This window comes from Muntiacus reevesi, chromosome 1 (genome assembly GCF_963930625.1).
Source record: "Muntiacus reevesi chromosome 1, mMunRee1.1, whole genome shotgun sequence".
NCBI classification, from domain to species: Eukaryota; Metazoa; Chordata; class Mammalia; order Artiodactyla; family Cervidae; genus Muntiacus; species Muntiacus reevesi.
This window is the reverse complement of record NC_089249.1, coordinates 26,638,711-26,659,059: the sequence shown is the minus strand read 5'-3', so window position 1 is coordinate 26,659,059 and position 20,349 is coordinate 26,638,711. Positions and strand designations below refer to the sequence as shown.

General features: G+C 37.5%; 1 protein-coding gene and 1 pseudogene across 4 annotated transcripts in view; both read left to right on the top strand.

The window, feature by feature from the left end:
- CCDC91 (coiled-coil domain containing 91) overlaps nt 1-17,117 on the top strand; it is a 372,640-nt gene extending 355,523 nt beyond the window's left edge. For all 4 annotated transcript variants that reach the window (XM_065939931.1, XM_065939919.1, XM_065939910.1 and 1 more), the window contains one exon: nt 16,007-17,117. In XM_065939931.1, coding sequence (XP_065796003.1) covers nt 16,007-16,117 — 111 coding nt within the window. In that variant the 3' untranslated portion in view covers nt 16,118-17,117. The remainder of the gene's footprint in view (nt 1-16,006) is intronic.
- LOC136145105 (torsin-1A-interacting protein 1-like) lies at nt 6,549-8,036 on the top strand (annotated as a pseudogene).
- Nucleotides 17,118-20,349: the final 3,232 nt, after the last annotated feature.

Below are 20,349 nucleotides of genomic sequence, written 5' to 3'. Positions count from 1 at the left end.
TCAAACATAGAGTATGGCCACACTTTTGCTCAAAGCTCTCCAGATTTTCCCCATGCCCTGTAACACACACCCTCCTACTCTAATCACTGTCTACTTCTCTTATGCTCTCCTATCCTGCCAGTTCCCCCTTGCTCATTTTGTGCCTATCTTATACTTACTGCCACTCCTCACTGAAACCAAGTCTGAACACACAGTTTGGACTTTTCTCTTGTGTTTTCATCTGCTTTTGACTTACTTTCCTGATGTTTTTGCATGGTTGCTTTCCTCCCTCACTTCTCGTTTGTTAACACTTTTTAAAAATTTATTTATGAGATTAATCCTTTGTTTTTTCATTTGCTATTATTTTCTCCCAATCTGAGGGCTGTCTTTTCACCTTACTTATAGTTTCCTTTGTAGTGCAGAAGCTTTGAAGTTTCATTAGGTCCCATTTGTTTAGTTTTGCTTTTATTTCCAATATTCTGGGAGGTGGGTCATAGAGGATCTTGCTGAGATTTATGTTGGAGAGTGTTTTGCCTATGTTCTCCTCTAGGAGTTTTATAGTTTCTGGTCTTACATTTAGATCTTTAATCCATTTTGAGTTTATTTTTGTGTATGGTATTAGAAAGTGTTCTAGTTTCATTCTTTTACAAGTGGTTGACCAGTTTTCCCAGCACCACTTGTTAAAGAGGTTGTCTTTTTTCCATTGTATATCCTTGCCTCCTTTGTCAAAGATAAGGTGTCCATAGGTTCGTGGATTTATCTCTGGACTTTCTATTCTGTTCCATTGATCTATATTTCTGTCTTTGTGCCAGTACCATACTGTCTTGATGACTGTGGCTTTGTAGTAGAGTCTGAAGTCAGGCAGGTTGATTCCTCCAAGGATTAATCTCAAAAATATACAAGCAACTCCTGCAGCTCAATTCCAGAAAAATAAATGACCCAATCAAAAAATGGGCCAAAGAACTAAACAGACATTTCTCCAAAGAAGACATACAGATGGCTAACAAACACATGAAAAGATGCTCAACATCACTCATTATTAGAGAAATGCAAATCAAAACCACAATGAGGTACCATTGCACGCCAGTCAGGATGGCTGCTATCCAAAAGTCTACAAGCAATAAATGCTGGAGAGGGTGTGGAGAAAAGGGAACCCTCTTACACTGTTGGTGGGAATGCAAACTAGTACAGCCACTATGGAAAACAGTGTGGAGATTTCTTAAAAAGCTGGAAATAGAACTGCCATATGACCCAGCAATACCACTTCTGGGCATACACACTGAGGAAACCAGATCTGAAAGAGACACGTGCACCCCAGTGTTCATCGCAGCACTGTTTATAATAGCCAGGACATGGAAGCAACCTAGATGCCCATCAGCAGATGAATGGATAAGGAAGATGTGGTACATATACACCATGGAATATTACTCAGCCATTAAAAAGAATTCATTTGAATCAGTTCTAATGAGATGGATGAAACTGGAGCCCATTATACAGAGTGGAGTAAGCCAGAAAGATAAAAAACATTACAGCATACTAACACATATATACGGAATTTAGAAAGATGGTAACGATAACCCTATATGCAAAACAGAAAAAGAGACACAGAAGTACAGAACAGACTTTTGAACTCTGTGGGAGAAGGTGAGGGTGGGATGTTTTGAAAGAACAGCATGTATATTATCTATGGTGAAACAGACCACCAGCCCAGGTGGGATGTATGAGACAAGTGCTCGGGCCTGGTGCACTGGGAAGACCCAGAGGAGTCGGGTGGAGAGGGAGGTGGGAGGGGAGATCGGGATGGGGAATACATGTAAATCCATAGCTGATTCATGTCAATGTATGACAAAACCCTCTGAAATGTTTTGAAGTAATTAGCCTCCAACTAATAAAAAAAATTTAAATAAATAAATAAATAAAAATAAAAATTTATTTATTTATTTGGCTGAGTCAAGCCTTAAGTGTGGCACAAGGGATCATTTCATTGTGACAGGTGAACTCTTTATTGCAGCATGTGGGATCTATTTCCCTGATCAAGGATTGAACCCGTGACCCCTGCATTGGGAGCATAGAGTCTTAGCCACTGGACCACCACTTCTTTTAAGTCTCTTAATTACCACCTTTTCCAAGTGGTATTCTCTAACCATCCCTCCAAAAAGATCTCCTCTCTGCCTCTGTCAAATCCTCTGCTCTACTTTGTTATGTTTTATAGTGTTGATCTTCACCTGAAGAATATTAATTTGTTGTCTCCTCAAGGTAAAATATGAAGTGTACAGTAGCAGAGAATAGTCTTCTTTACCACTCTGTTTCTCTAGTGCCTGAAGCAGTGCTTGGCACATAGTAGGTACAGGATAAATATTGAATAAATGAGTGAATGAAAGACTATATGACTACTCCTAAGCTCCACTAAACTCAAGTGTCACTTCCTTCCTCGGTGTCACTAAATAGTCTGTCTTTGTTCCTGCTCATCTGCTTTCCTAGATTTTTTTCCCACATCTTGTTTCTCTTTGAGAAAACAGTCTTGATATTCTCTTTCAGTTTCTTCAAATCCTCCTCAACCTCTATGAAGTTGTCTCTGCTACACTGTCCCGCAATGATCTCTCCCCAATTCTGACCTTCCATTGGACTAATCTTTACCTAATTGTCATTACCTAGTTGTTCTTTAATGGTTGTGTGTGTCTCTTCAAAAACATTATAAACTTCTTAAGGACAAGGCCACTATCTGTATACTTTTGGAGGGTATACATATATATATATATATGTATAAGATGCACAAATAGTAACAGTCTTAACTTTTTTATTGATTAGCTGATTGACCAAGTAATTAATGGATTAGCTCGATGTCAAGCATGTATATAAATGAAACAACAGCTTGAAGGCATGTGTGTATGATGTGTGTGTGTGTGGTGGGTGTAAATAAAGTCAGAAAAAGAGAGGCATTTATATCCAACTAACATTGTTAAAAGGGCAGCATTCAAAAACTGAAGAACTATTTCATTTATCAGAAGGTAAATAGTCCTTCTTACCTGATATGATGTAACCAACTGGAAAACCTGCCTTAGTAATTACATTTCCAGATCATCATACTTGACCTTTCTTCAATGCCCATGAAAGAACTTGTTGGTGACTGTGCAAACAGAATCCATTAAACATATTACTAAACTTAAAACATATGTTTATGAGTAATTTTCTATCAGTAGATTTGCTGGATATTGCTTTTTAAAAGCATAAGTTTAAAATATGCAGAAGGGAAGTTTGGAAAAGTAACTTTGATAAAAGTAGACCTATTTTCACATCTTCTGGTATATCTTGTTGTTGGTGAAAGCCCAGAAAATACTGAAATCACAATTAATACTCTGTATTTTAAATTCCATATATATTAATTATATACATTCATATATTTTATATACATATATATTAAAAAACAAGTATCGAATTTTCTGGGATGTAAACAGTGTTCTTAACAGTACCATTAAAATAAGCTATGTTTGTTTTAAACTAAATCTGAATTTTGCTTTTTTGACCAGAATAAGTTGACCATGCATCCTATTATGTTTTGGTGATAGAAAATAAAAACTAAAGTCTAGAGCTGTGTTGTTTTTCTTTTTCTTTTGCTGTGGCATGAAATACTAATGAAAAGTAAATCTAATATAGGGAGTTATTGAAAAATCATGTCTTTTTACACTCTAACCTTAATATTAACTTTTAACAAGCCATATGTATGCTTCTAAATGGTTTTCAGCAGTATGCTAGCAAACTGAAGAGATGACAAGGGAAAAAAAAGATTTTTAAAGTCTCGGTGTCCATTTTGGACATCTCAGGATTTCCAGGGTTATTTTTTCAGGTTTCTGAAAGAGCTGAACAATAGCTGAAGCAGCAGTAAGTAGAAGGGAAAACAGTACAGTTAAAGCTACAATATATAAAAAGATTGTAAACCCAGAGCCAAATATGTTTGCCACCACTACTCTGGACATAATATTGTCAGTATGAATTCACAGAATACAGATTTTTGATTCACTTTGAGATGAAAGCCACAAAAACAGAACTAAGCCTCACTCTTCAAGGGGGCAAAAAGAATTCAATATTTTGCCAAAATTCTCCTTGTTTCAATAAAGGATGGTCATGCCTTATTCCAATAAAATAGAAACTGTTGAAATTCAAGAATTTTCAGTTTGATGTACTTGTTTTAGAAAAAGGAATCGTCCCTGAGCTATAAGAGAAAGGCCTCAAGTGTCCCCCTCATGGACATGGTCTTAAGTACCACATGCAGAAAACACTGTCAAATTGGAAGCTTAGATTTGAGATGGCCCAATTAATCTTCTTCCTCAGAGTATCTTTGTTACCTTGTTTGCTCCTTAAAGTGCTGACTCCTATTAATTGAATGGATTATTGCCTTCAAACAGTTCTGGGGAGACTCAGGAAAGATGTGAAGTTTAGCAGCCTAAACCCAAAGTTAGTACATCTGTCATCTTACAGTGACTACTTCCAGGGTGACTTTTAACACAGGCAAGAGAAAGGAATGCTTGGAAAGTTTAAATAGAAGTCTCTCAAACTTTTTTGTCCTTGTGCAATTCCCTGCTTTTTACAAAATTACAGGATATTCATTCTGATGCATAATCTAGAGGACTGTTAGAGGATTGTTACAGTCGTAGGTTGATTGCTAGTTTGTGCAATTATGAGTTTGTGCTATATGGTCTCAAAAGGAGAAATTATTCTCAGATATTAAATCAGTTTGGCTTTTAATAGAACTCCTGATGTTTTGGGGACATGGGGGGCTTATAAAAGATTTTGAATTTATTAAATCTAACATATATATGTAATGAACCATAGTAATAAAACAAAAGCCACTGCCAAAATAAATCTACGTATTTCATTCTGACTCTCCCTTCTGAATACAAGTGTCATCAGTTTTGGTTGCATAAGTTTCTTGTCTTGAAATGTTGGCAACTCCATGAAGCCAAGGAGATCAAGAGGCAAAGAGCTCCCCACCTCCAGCAGCAGGAACATTCACAGCTGCCTCTGCTAAACTATCTCTGATTATGACCCGGAGAAGGTAACGGGATTCCCATTCATCCAGAGAGGACAGACCGCCTTCACAAATTGTTTTAAGCCAAACCATTTCAAAGAAAAGTATCAGGAGAACACAGAAGGATTCCAGTCATGAATGACGATCATGTAATCAGCCTGTGTAGACCCCCTCTAAGAATCTTAATATCTGATTTGGCATATAAAACAAGTGGAAATACTAAAATGAGTGAATTAGAAGTCACCAGTGGATCATCAAAAAAGCAAGAGAGTTCCAGAAGAACATCTACTTCTGCTTTATTGACTACACCAAAGCCTTTGACTGTGTAGATCACAGTAAACTGGAAAATTATGAAAGATGGGAATACCAGACCACCTAACCTGCCTCTTGAGAAACCTGTATACAAGTCAGGAAGCAACAGTTAGAACTGAACATGGAACAACAGACTGGTTCCAAATAGGAAAAGGAATACGTCAAGGCTGTATATTGTCACCCTGCTTATTTAACTTATATGCAGAGTACATCATGAGAAATGCTGGACTGGAATCAAGATTGCTGGGAGAAATATCAATAAACTCAGATATGCAGATGACACCAGCCTTATGGCAGAAAGTGAAGAAGAACTAAAGCGCCTCTTGATAAAAGTGAAAGAGGAGAGTCAAAAAGTTAGCATAAAACTCAACATTCAGGAAACTAAGATCATGGCATCTGTTCCCATACTTCATGGCAAATAGTTGGGGAAACAATGATAGACTTTATATTTTGGGGCTCCAAAATCACTGCAAATGGTGACTGCAGTCATGAAATTAAAAGATGCTTACTCCTTAGAAGAAAAGCTATGACCAATCTGGACAGCATATTAAAAAACAGAGACATTACTTTGCCTACAAAGGTCCGTCTAATCAAAGCTATGGTTTTTCCAGTAGTCATGTTTGGTTGTGAGAGTTGGACTGTAAAGAAAGCTGAGCACTGAAGAATTGATGCTTTTGAACTGAGGTGTTGGAAAAGACTGTTGAGAGTCCCTTGGAGAGCAAGGAAATCCAACCAGTCCATCCCAAAGGAAATCAGTCCTGATTATGTATTGGCAGGACTGATGCTGAAGCTGAAACTCCAAAACTTCGGCCACCTAATGTGAAGAGCTGACTCATTGGAAAAGACCCTGATTCTGGGAAAGATTGAAGGTGGGAGGAGAAGGGGATAACGGAGGATGAGATGATTGGATGGCATCACCAACTCAATGGACATGAGTTTGAGTAAGCTCCAGGAGTTGGTGATGGACAGGAAAGCCTGGCATGCTGCAGTCAATGGGGTTGCAAAGAGTTGGACACAAATGAGTGACTGAACTGAACTGGACTGAGTGCTTCTCAGTGGTAAAGAATTTTCCTGTCAATGCAGGAGACAGAAGAGATGTGGGTTCAATCCCTGGGTCGGGAAGATCCCCTGGAGAAGGGCATGACAACCCACTCCAGTATTCTTGCCTGGAGAATCCCTTAGACAGAGGCGCTTGGTAGGCTGTGGTCCATAGGATTGCAAGGAGTTGGACATGACTGAAGCGACAGCAGATTGTGTCCAACAAAAGGTTAATTTCTTGAAAGAAGGGGAAACTGAGGAAAACAAGACAGCTCTGACAGTGATGTTACTGTTGTTAAGGTCAGGTCCAGGGATTCTGTTGAGTCTGGAGACCAAACCACTAGATCATCCATCACGTCAACATTCTTGGCGGTCTACTCCGCCAAGAATCACTTTGGCAGTCATCACAAAGCCAAGATCTCACAGCTTTTGATAAGCAATCATTAGTACCAAGCTTGGCATATGAAAAAAAAAAAAAAAAGCCTCAGGAATGGATTTTACAAACCATAAGGATAAGGGCTAGGATGCAGACATCGTCATCATGCAAGTATTCAGTAGATGGCAGTTTTTCAGGTGCTGACAGTGTTCAGAAATCAGAGCTTGAAAATCAGTCTCCGTTAACCTCCAGCAAGCAAGTGACTGGACAACCCTAAAGTACATCTTTTGCCAAGATGAAGTGGTGTTGGCCCCTTGTTCTGACAGTTGCTCTTCTCATTGGGAATTTCTGGTACATCTGTCCTCCTGAAGCAGAAACTATCACTATTCAAGAGTTCCAGAATGAGATGAAACAACAGATAAATAATTACCAAGATAAAGATGAGAAGCTGTGAAAAAGGAACCTAACATTCCTAGAAAAACATCTTAATAGCTCCCAACCATGGTCTCACCCTTCTATCTTGCTGCTCACTGCTGACCAAGATGCTGAAGAAGCACTCAGGTGTCTGAACAAATCACCGATGCCTATTCATCCAGATTGATGGAGCAGGCAAAGCAACTTAAGACAGTGATATTGTCAAACAAAAGGTGGATCAGGAACTGAGTGATGGATTCTGAAATGGCCAGAATACAGTTTTGGTCCACAACTTTGAGTCACTGCCTGCAGGCTATACTTTGACCTTCTATAAGTATTGTGACCATGACAATGCAACTTTCAAAGATGTAGCTTTAGTCCTGATTGTCTTGTTGGAGAGGAAACACTTGGAACCAATCTAGTCCTAAAGAAAATTGAAGAAAAAGTGAGGGCTTTCCTCAAAGTCAAGTTCAGCAACTCTGACACACCCAACTCCTACTAACATATTTGTTGCTGTTCCGATGCTAAGTCATGTCCAACTCTTTGCGACCATGGAGCATGGTACATCAAACTCTTCTGTCCACTGTCTCCTGGAGTTTGCTCAAAGCCATGTCCATTGAGTCGACGATGCTATCTAACCATCTAATACTCCACTGCTCCCTTCTCCTCCTGTCTTCAATCTTTCCCAGCATCAGGGTCTTTTCTAATTAATCGACTCTTCACATCAGGTGGCCACCATGTTAGAGGTTCAGCTTCAGCATCAGTCCTTCCAGTGAATATTCAGAATTGATTTTCTTTAGGATTAACTGACTGGTTTGATTTCCTTATCCAGACAAATAGAGTGGGCTCTGGAGCAGTATTTCTTACTTAGCCCTGCTGTGTAAAACCTGATGACAGAAAATCATCAAGTTCTGAGAATTTTTCAAATTTTCTAAGTAGAAACAGGATTCAGAGACTTTTTTTTTTTTTTTTTTTTTGGAAAGAAATGGTTTCTTTTTTAAAAATTATTCTTCTTTGGAGGATATTTGCTTTAGAATATTGTGTTGGCTTCTGCCTTGCAGTGTGCATCAGCCACAAGTACATATATGTCCCCTCCCTCCTGAGCCTCTCCCCACCCTTCACCCTATCCCACCTCTCTAAGATTTCTTTTTAAAGGAGGTTAAGCTCTTAGGTAACTATGGAACATCTAAATCATTTATTCAGCCTAATTATCTGTTATTTGAGAGAACTGTTTCCCTGTTTTCTCTGACATCTGTGTTAATGATATCTGAGAACTAAATTCTATGCAGTCACATAAAGGATCTACTTAGATTCCAGGTTGAATCATTATTGCTATGGTATGATGAGTGGGAGGGATCAGGCTCCTTCCAATGAATCCTCCCAAGTTTTTAGCTTAGTTTCTTTTTTTCAAACTTTAAACTTTTTTTGTATTGAGGTTTAACTGATTAACAATGTTGTGGTTTCAGGTAAGCAGTGAAGGGACTCAGCCATGTATATGCATGTATCCATTCTCCCCCAAATCCCCCTCCCATCCAGGCTGGCACATAGCATTGAGTAGAATTCCATGTGCTATACAGTTGATCCTTGTTGATTATCCATTTTGAATATAGCAGTGTGTACATAACCATCCCAAACTCCCTAGCTATTCTTTCCCCTGGCAACCATCAATTCGTCTTGTAAGTCTGTGAGTCATTTGTATCATTTCCTTTTAGGTTTTGTTGAGTTATTAAGCTCCCTAAACACAAATGTGGGTTTCCTCTTTTACATCATTTAGATGTAAATTACTTAGCTTCTGCTTGTAGGAACAGAAATAATGAAAGGCCAACCGAGTGTGTGTTTGTTTTGTGTTGTTTTTGTTTTTCTGGTTTTGGAGGACAGGGAGAAGGAAACAAGGGAAAAGTTGTGGAATGGGAAGGAAAAGTTGGGGGGGCGTCTTCAAGATGAAAAGATAAAATAAGCCACTAAAATAAGCTACTAAGTTAAAATAAGCCTGACAGTCCAGTGGCTAGGATTCCCAGCTTAGCTTCCACTGCCGAGAGCCGGGTTCCATCGTTGGTCAGGGAACTAAAATCCCACAAGCTGTCCTGCACAACCAGGAAAAAAATGGTCAGTGAGGTCTAAGATTAGTCAAACACAGTTATATGAACTCCATTCTTAGTGAAGTCTGTTAGCACTTCCTTCTCACATGTCCTTTCTTTTTTTTTTTCCTTTAAGAAATTTTTAGTCCTCCCAAAGATTTTGAAGCATATACCTGATGAGTGTTAGTGTATTTGCTCTTTTATGAGCAATATGCTCATAAAAGTAGTATGTGGCTTTTAAGAATGGGTAAATTCAGGTAATTTATTTGGTCATATCCTGAAAGTTTTGTTAAGAAATATAATTTCAGGAATTGGCAAACCATTTGTTAACCAGATCTCCTGGGCTGTTGAAGAAGGATTTAATTTTCTACATGTCCACTTGTTGCAGTCTGAATCCTTTAATGACACTCTTGAAAAAAGTATAAAGATTTACTGTGCGTGTGATAAATTCAACAGAGTACCTCCAGCCAAAAAGAAAGGAAAGTTTGCCATACATGAAGGATGTGAAAATACACTGCTGTGCATTATTGTGGAATTTCAGTTCTAGCATTGCATCTCTAACAGCTTTCTCATCTGTCAACTGCTTTATTTTTCTTAGAATCTTAAAATTCTAGATCCAATTTATTTTTTATTTTTTATTGTCTATAAACCTTTAAATGACAATATTGTCTTTAGAATACTAGAGCCTGTCAGTGCCCTCATCATTTACCTTTTGAGGATCCCATAACTAATGGTAGAGTATGGTCTCATTTCTTCCCACTAGGACTATCAGTATTCATAAATTTATACTCTTCATTGTAGTTTGTTCCTGAATATCAGAAGTTAGATATCGTGATTTATAGAGGATTCTAAAATAAGTTTCTGAAAAGGCTTACTTATATATGTGTGTTATGTGGAGGAACTAATGTTTCTATTAAATGTTTCATTGACCAAAATCTTAAAGTAATTAATCTGCCTGCAATGCAGGAGATGCAGATTCAATCCCTGGGTCAGGAAGAAACCCTGGAGAAGGGAATAGCAACCCACTCCAATATTCCTAATTCCATGGACAGAGGAGCCTGGTGGGCTATAGTCCATGGGGTCACAAACAGTTAGACACAACTGAGTGAGTAACACTATATCAGGAAAAGTAATTGTAACAGCTGATTTGTAAATGATTTTAAGAGCTATTTTAGTGATTTAAATAAATTTGCTTTCTTGTTTTGTACTAATAAAAAAAATAATGTTATATTGCCTATTAGTGTAATTCAAGGCAATATACTTTTAAATTTTGCTTAGTTTTTGCGCTTTATGGGGAAAAAAAAGAGTATCAGACTATCTGTAGTCTGATTTTTTTCCTTTTTAAATTCAATTTTATTGAAAGTGTTTACTGCCTCTTGAGAAACCTGTATGTAAGTCAGGAAGCAACAGTTAGAACTGGACATGGAACAACAGACTGGTTCCAAATAGGAAAAGGAGTACATCAAGGCTGTATATTGTCACCCTGCTTATGTAACTTACGTGCAGAGTACATCATGAGAAACGTTGGGCTGGAGGAGGCACAAGCTGGAATCAAGATTGCCGGGAGAAATATCATTAACCTCAGATATGCACATGACACCACCCTTATGGCAAAAAGTGAAGAAGAACTAAAGAGCCTGTTGATGAAAGTGAGAGAGTGAGAAAGTTGGCTTAAAGCTCAACATTCAAAAAACTAAGATCATGGCATCCAGTCCCACCACTTCATGGCAAATAGATGGAGAAACAGTGGAAACCATGTCTGACTTTATTTTGGGGGGCTCAAAAATCACTGCAGATGGTGATTGCAGCCATGAAATTAAAAGGCACTTACTCCTTGGAAGGAAAGTTATGACCAACCTAGACAGCATATTAAAAAGCAGAGACATTACTTCGTCACTAAAGGTCCGTCTAGTCAAGGCTATGGTTTTTCCAGTAGTCATATATGGATGTGAGAGTTGGACTATAAAGAAGGCTGAGCACTGAAGAATTGCTACTTTTGAACTGTGGTGTTGGAGAAGACCATTGAGAGTCTCTTGGACTGCAAGAAGATCCATACAGTCCATCCTAAAGGAGATCAGTCCCTGTTCATTGGAAGGACTGATGCTGAAGCTGAAACTCCAATACTTTGGCCACCTGATGCGAAGAGCTGACTCATTTGAAAAGACCCTGTTGCTGGGAAAGATTTAGGTCAGGAGGAGAAGGGTACAACAGAGGATGAGATGGTTGAATAGCATCACCGACTCAATGAACATGGGTTTGGGTAGACCCCGGCAGTTGGTGATGGATAGGGAGGCCTGGCGTGCTGTGGTTCACAGGCTTGCAAAGAGTCGGACACAACTGAGCGACTAAACTGAACTAAACTAATTTATATCCTTCTAAAATATTAGATAGTATGGTTGGTAAAATGGTAGGTTTATGTCATATGCTAAAATTTATTTACACAGTTGTAGTAATTAAAATAGCATATTTCCATGGGCTTCCCCAGTGATAAAGAGAATGAAAGTGTTAGTCTCTCAGTTATGTCTGACTCTGTGAACCTATGGACTGTAGCCCACCAGGCTCCTCCATCCATGAAATTTTCAAGGCAAGAATACAGAATGTGTTGCCATTCCTTTCTCCAGGGGATCATCCTGACCCAGCAATTAAACTCAGGCCTCATGCATGGCAGGCAGATTCTTTACCATCTATGTGACCAAGAAGTCCACCAGTGGTAAAGAATCCGCCTGCAGTGCAGGAGATGTGGGAGACTTGTGTTCAATCCTTGGGTCAGGAAGATCCCCTGGAGAAGAGCATGGGGACACACTCCAGTATTCTTGCCTGGAGAATCCCATGGACAGAGGAGCCTTTTGAGCTACAACAGTTCATGGGATCACAAAGAGTCTCACCCTACTTAAGTGACAGAGGACTGATATTTACATAGGGATAGGGTGAACTCTCTGTGGAAGCTCAATAGGGAGCCTGAAGAAAGATTCAGGCGTATATGGAAATCTGATTTATGATAGAAATAGCATTGCAGATGACATGTTTTTCAGCTCAAGCAATTTCTGTAATATATTGTAGCATACAGAGGTCTGTGTGATAGGTGTTCACAACAGCATTTTGCTAGTATAAAAGCAAAAGATTAGGAACAATCCAAATGTCTGTCAATAGTATAATTTTTAACTAAGTAATAAAAATAATCCCTTATATATATTAAATTATAACTATAAAATGGAAAATTATACAATGGTTTAGACAAAGAAAACAGGAAAAACCAGTCCTTTCATACGCTACATCTGGGACTAATAGGTGGCTCAGATGGTGAAGAATCCACCTGCAGTGCGGGAGACCTGGGTTCAGTCCCTGGGTTGGGAACATTCCCTGGAGAAGGGAAAGGCTATCCACTCCAGGATTCTGTTCTGGTGGCAAAGAGTCAGACATGACGAGCAACTTTCATGGTCACTTGCTCTGGAAAGCAATTTGGTAAAAACAATCACAGTTTACAATATGCAGATGCTATCAAACAACCTGATTAAAAACGGGAGGAAGAACTGAATAGAGGTTTTTTTCAAAGAGGAAGTGCCGACGGCAGGCAGGCACGTGAAGAGGTGACCCACATGGCTAACCGTCAGGGAGGCGCAGGTCAGAGCCGTGCTGGGGTATCCCCGCACCCCTGCCAGGATGACTGTCATTGAAAAGAGCGGAAGCCACAAGGATTGGTGAGGATGTGGAGAGCACTCACCTCTCACACACTGTTGGTGGGAATGTAAATTGCTGCGGCCACTGTGGAGAACAATGTGGAGATTTCTCAAGAAACTAAAACTGGAGTACGATATCACCCAGCAATTCCACTCCTGGGTATACAGTTAAAAGCAAAAACACTAATTTTAAAAGATACATGTTCCCAAATGTTCATTCCAGCATTATTTATACTAGCCAAGGTACAGAAGCAACCTCAGCGTCCATCAACAGATGAATAGTAAAGAAGATGTATATATAGACACACATAATGGAATATTGCTCAGCAATAAAAAAAAAATGGAATTTTGCTATCTGCAGCAGCATGGATGGACTTGGAGGGCATATTAAGTGAAATAAGTCAGAAAGAGAAATACTATATGGTATCACTTATATGTGAAATCTAAAAAATACAATAAACTTGTGAATAAAACAAAAAAGATGCAGATTCACATATATAAGAACACACTACTGGTTACCTCTGGGGAAAGGGAAGGGAAAAGACAATGTAAGGTAGAAGAAAAAAACAAGGTTATTATGAGATTATATGAAATCGTCCATGTATGTCAGAAGCTTTCTCTGTCTCCTTTATACTTTAATAAAACTTTATTACACAAAAAATAAAAAATAAAAAAATAGAACTTTGAAAATTACAAAGCATTACAGAATTTAAAGAATCTTCTATTCAATAAAAAATAAATATTTTTTAAAAAGGACTGGAAATGAATGGCTGAACAGAGGTAACTGGCTAGGTGTCTAATCAGAACACTGGCATTCCCCATGAAGAATGCTGCCGGCTACTCTGGATTCTGGAGCACTGAAAACAGCAACTGCACTGACAGTAGACAAAAAATGAATTATAAGTACTTTGGCATCTAAGAGAGAAGTGTGTGTCTGATCACCATTGGCTGTGATATTTTTGTTCAGTTGCCTACAAGTATCAGAAATATGACACTTTTCTCTATTAATGAGATTTTTTTGTTAATTGTGTTTATTTTTCACACATTTACTGACTGCCTTATATATTGTATCTCTTGGGTTTTTTTATCTTGCTCCTCTCATAGCCTGTTCTTCACACAGTGCCCATGTGAACATATTAACATGTTCAACCACAATTACATTATATGATATTATAGTGTATATCATCATAGTATTTTGCATCTAGAAACAAACTATCCAAATCATATGATGTAGAAAATCCATGTATTAGAATCCCTCTAGAAACCCTTGAACATCTGAAGCAAATGCACCCAGGTTGAAATTTCTTTGTTGCTGCAAAAATAAGGCTAAATTGAAATAAACTTACATGTCTATCAATGGGAGAGTGGCTAAATAAATCATGGAATACAGTCAAGCAATTTCTTAAAAAATGAGATAGGAAAAATTTCCAGTAGTGGCAGTGGAACAAAGTGATTATGTAAACCCTCCCATGGTTAACAATTACAGCATCTGGACCAAATATTTTTTAAAACCCATCTTTAAATGCTTGGAAACATCCAAAGTAGATAGAAACCACTAGGAATGTACTAGACCTGGGTGTTGGTATGCCCTTCTTTGCTATTTGAATTTGGACCAAGTGCAAAATAATTTTTTTAAGACTTCAAATTATTAGCTTTCAGTATGCTTTATGTGTATTGAAACTTTAAAATTTTCAAATGTCTACTACATAGCTTTTAGATTGTTAGGCATGTTTTTACTTTTAGAATTAAAAGTGTACCTATCATTTTCTAGTAGATTGCTTTGCTCTATTTGGGTTAAGTATTTATTGATTCATTCAGTCTTAGAAAATATTTATGGGATGTCTAACATGTGACCAGACCTTCTTCTGAGGTACAATAGTCATCAAGACAGAGAAGCTCTCTGCTCACTTGGGGTTTACCTTGTAAAGAACTGTCTTACTTAATAGAGACTTGTAAGCAGAAGGTATATATTTACCTAAAGTTATCGAAGGAATGGGAGAAAAAAAACAACCATGAGGAAAAAGGATAAGCAAGAATCTGTTTCTGTATGTACGTTAAAATCCCTAATATTAGAGGGAGTCTTAGTAGTTTTCAATCTTTTTACATGAGGATTTTGATAAATATACAGTATTCTTTTTGATTAATTCTTAAGATACATCAAAATTTTAATCTTCCATTTTGTCAGTCATTTTAGAAATTAGTGGATTATGGATGTGTAATTTACTAGATAATTTTTGTTTGGATTTGACCTTTATGTTGAGGAAGCTTGTGGGAGGAATATGTCAACTTTTACATAAATATGACAGGTGTGTATTATGAAATGAAATTTATTTGGCTTTCTTTTGCATTCTTCCATTCTTCTATAACCTGTAACTAATATGTTGTTGTTGGTTATTTTTATACTATGGGCAATTCTTTAAGGCAGAAGAATTAGAAAGTTTTTTTTATGTAGTTAATAATCCTTAACATCATGAAAGTTTTTATATGACTTTTATTACTAAACCTCTAGGATTTTGTTCACTGCCTTTGTTATTAACACACTAAAATTATCCTAATAAAAAATCTCTGACTCAGCAGATAGACCAAGTCAAATTTAAGTTTCAACAGTATCAAATATTCCTTAAAATACTCATTTTCCAGGAACTTTCTCTAATTTTAGGATATTGTGTGTGTCCTCACTTATCCTTTGTCCCAGGTAAACTTGGGCCTGTTGTAATTATACTGTTTTTCCCTACTATGTTATTCTTTTGTTTTTTGCATCTGTTATGTTTTTATGATATTTGTGGATGTCTTCTCTGTATATTCATTATGAAATGGTATTTTAAATACTATTTTATATTTTCTGAAATCACTCTGATCAAATTTATGGTATTTTCCAGTAGCTGAATATCAACATCATTTATAAAATTGTAACAATTATCATTTCATCTTAGATGATAGACCAAAAATAGTGACTGCACTATGTCTGAGTTTAAAGCACTGTTTGATTTTCTAAATCAGCATCTGAAAAGTTTTGTCTAGTGGGCTTCAGTGGCATACTGTTCTTTATCCCTCAACTAAGTATATTCTTTTTTCTTTCTCTCTCTCTTTAAAAAAAAATCAACAGCTTGACCAAGTCATCCGCCAAAGAAGCCTGTCCAGTTTGGAACTGTTCCTTTCCTGTGCTCAGAAACAGTTAAGTGCTTTAATAGCTACAGAACCAGTTGACATTGAATAAAGAAAACGTCAGCTAACCCACACTGGCAATGGATAAATCATTAGACCTCTAAAATACATGCTCTGAATTATAAAGATGTTTTTGTTTTCTTTCCAAACCTTGGAATATTGGTTTCCACTTCAAGGATAAACTAAAGCAATATATAGAAGAACAAGAGATCTAATTTATTTTATTTTCTCCTTTACGTTTAATGTTATTTTATTAGTAGCAATAGTAGCAGCCACAGACAGTATGATGTACCCTCAAAGCCATTGAAAATTACCAAAATTTAATTAAATAAACATTATAGCTTCTGGTGGCCGGTTACATTGTATTTGGCAAAAATAGTAAATATCTTTACTTATCATTTCACAGTGACTCCGGATGAGATTCTAAAATGTCATCATACATTTATTTGATTTTGAGGCTATAAATAGCATGGTTTTCAACGTCACCTTTTTATCTATGTAACTTAGCTATAAAGCATGGATATGCCAGAGAATCATTCTGATATTACCAACCTCTTCTATAGTGGTATCCATATATTGTCATTGGTAGCAATTAAAAACACTGAAGATTATTAAATTAATTCAACTTTGATCTTATGTGGCACCTAAAGGAATATATATGTATAATGTACTTATCTCCTATTTCTTTTCTTCACAGTCACTATGAATCAATAAAATTTTTTTTTCTTACAAATCACACCATGAACTTAATCTCTAGAAAGAGAATATAACTTAGGAGATTTATATTCCCTGTTATATATAAATATAATGGAATCAGGTCCAAATATGAGATGCGAAATCCTTTCCCAGTGCTTCAGGATGTACTTAATTCATGAGCAGTGTGCTTCAGCACAAAATCATGAGGTGTTTGTTTTCTCTTTTAACATCAAAACTAAAATATCATTTAAAATGTTTGCAAACATTTTTGTTTTGTTTCCTGAAATGCTCCTTCTTTCATTGGCTTTGTGCTTTTCTGGGATTTCTCAGTGTAATAAAGAGAGCTTCAAATCTTATTTGGTTATTGTTATTTTTAATACTTTAAAGTTTTTTCTTTAAATTTTTTTTTCTAAGTCTAACTTCTGTATCTATGGATGATGATGTTTTTAAGTTATACCTCCCCACCAAGAATCTTTTAACAAGTGCTTATTTTACCAAGGGCTTCCCTGATGGCTCAGGTGGTAAAGAATCCACCTACAATGTGGGAGACCTGGGTTTGATCCCTGGGTTGGGAAGATCCCCTGGAGGAGAGCATGGCAGCCCACTCCAGTATTCTTGCCTGGAGAATCCCATGGACAGAGGAGCCTGGGGGGCTACAGTCCATGGGAATGCAGAGTCAGACACGACTGAGCGACTTTTACTTCACTTCAAGGATCTTTAAATTGTTAATGACTACTTAGTTGTTTTATCTTACAAATTTAAATAAGAAATTAAAGCAAGCAGGCCACTGATTTGAAACGCAGCATAGTTAAAAAGGGGAGAAAGGGCTTTTAATCCAGAAACAAGCTAATAAAACAGTGTTATGGTCATGTTTAAAATCAGTTGACTCTGTCATCAAATTTAAAATGATAGGATATTTTACGAGTTACTCAGATATGAGTTCAATGAAACTGAAGCACAGAAGGTCACTGAAACTAAGACCCAGAGATAGAGGAAGTATCAGGAGAATATAATCATCTCCACCTCTCTTTCTATCCCAACTAGCACAGAATGATTTTTTTTTAATTTTTTTTTTTAATTTTTCAGTGGGTTTTGTCATACATTGATATGAATCAGCCATAGAGTTACACGTATTCCCCATCCCAATCCCCCCTCCCACCTCCCTCTCCACCCAATTCCTCTGGGTCTTCCCAGCCCACCAGGCCCGAGCACTTGACTCATGCATCCCACCTGGGCTGGTGATCTGTTTCACCACAGATAATATACATGCTGTTCTTTCGAAACATCCCACCCTCACCTTCTCCCACAGAGTTCAAAAGTCTGTTCTGTACTTCTGTGTCTCTTTTTCTGTTTTGCATATAGGGCCATCGTTACCATCTTTCTAAATTCCATATATATGTGTTAGTATACTGTAATGTTCTTTAGCTTTCTGACTTACTTCACTCTGTATAATGACCCAGCAATACCACTTCTGGGCATACACACTGAGGAATCCAGATCTGAAAGAGACACGTGCACCCCAATGTTCATCGCAGCACTGTTTATAATAGCCAGGACATGGAAGCAACCCAGATGCCCATCAGCAGATGAATGGATAAGGAAGCTGTGGTACATATACACCATGGAGTATTACTCAGCATTAAAAAGAATTCATTTGAATCAGTTCTAATGAGATGGATGAAACAGAATGATTTTTTTGTTCTTCTATTTGGAGTTCTAGTTTTGCTCTTGACGTAGACTAATTATTGTCTGAAGTAATTTGGAACAAATTGATACTGATCTGTCTCTGAATATTTGCAGAACACCCACCATGCACAATAATAAATTCTTAGATTGCTACAATATTTTTATCCCATGGAGTTGTCCTTAAAGATAACTGAGAATAATCATCTGGACATAGAACTGTTTAATACATTTATCCTTCCAAAGTGAATTAGCTAATAATCTGTTTCAGTGATATTCAATTACAGGTTTCCACATTTAGAACTGTATTCTCTTTTTGTTCTGGTTATCACAAGGACATAAACCATGTCAGGTAGCATTCACTAAGAGAATTAGACTTAAACATTTAAACCTAATGCTTAGAATTTAATTTCTCACAATTTAAGCATTGTGCTGTTGTTAGGGGAAGCACAGTTGTTAGTGGACTGAAACCGCCCATCCTGGCCAGGCACCATAGTAACCATTTGCTTGAGTTGTTTTGACAGGGTGTCCTGGTAAGGAACAATGAACTAATAAACCATCAACCAGAAAAGTTCTGGAAAGGTCAAAAGGAGACACCACATGTCAGACCACCTCCCAGAATCCTTCTCACTGGCATCCATATAGATTGAACAAGGCATGCAGCACCAGGAAGGACTCTGAGTCAGAATGATTGGCTAAAGACAACCCAGAAACTAATTCCATCCCCACAAAACATAAGACTGCTATGTAGCAGAGCAGTTCTCCTAGGTTCCCTTATCCTACTGCTCTCTGCCCAGGCCCCCAATAAAATTGGGGATTTTATTCCCAATAAAATATCTTGCTTTGTCAACACATATATCCCCCCAGACAATTCGTTTCTGAGTGTTAGACAAGAGCCCAGTTTAGGGCCCTTGAAGGAGGTCCCCCTGCCTGCAACACTGTGACCAAAGATAAGAGATTCTCCCTGAAATATGAGCTGAAAGTCTCAAAGGAGTCAAATGTTTTGTGTCTAAAACTCCCCTCCTATTGTGTGATTTTCTTACCACTTTTTATAGCATTTCCTACCTTTATGTCTAGGTGAATAAAGCACCATCTTGAAAGACTGTGGGTAAGACAATAATTAGACTTTTTGAGTGACGAAGCACTGTCAAATTGTAACTCCATTTTTAGTAACATGCTTGAGGGTTCATTATTAGAAGAGTTATTTCCTCAAAAAACAAATGAGTATCTGCTTTGAACCAAGTATTTTCACATTATTATTTCAACACCCCTGTGAAGGTTGAAATAACCCTGTCTAGGAGATGATATGTCCACATTGATTAGTGTAGAAGATTAGGTGTTTAATTGCCCATGAGGACCAGGTGGAGTTGGGTGGGATTCAACCCTAGATCTTTCAACAGGTAGTTTTATTCTTTCTAGTATAAAATTGCAGATACCTAACATCTCTCCATGAGAAATTATCTGTAAATATTTATCCAAATAGTCATCACATTACTTCAATCTTTAAAGAAGGAGACTAGCCCCCTTTTATAAGCCTAGTTAGAATTCAAGCCCTGCCACATTCTAACTGTGGAACATTGGACAAGTTGCCTAGCCAAATGGAGTATCTGTTTTCTCATTTGTGAGGTGAAAATAGTGAGTTTAATAGACTTAAAAAAAAAATTAAGCTTGTAAAATGCCCCATAGAGTTAGACCTCATTGGTATGGCCTCCAGTTCACAATAAACCCCCTTTCTCTAGGAACTGCCCACAAAACACAGGTGCAGTTGCCCACAAGCAACTGGCTAAACAATATTATTCTGCCCCTCTGACACTGACTGGCTGGTCCACAGGTGAAGACCCAAACTGGGCCTCTTATGAAGAGTCATGTGCTGAGATACTTCAGCTATTTTACTCTAGGGGGTAA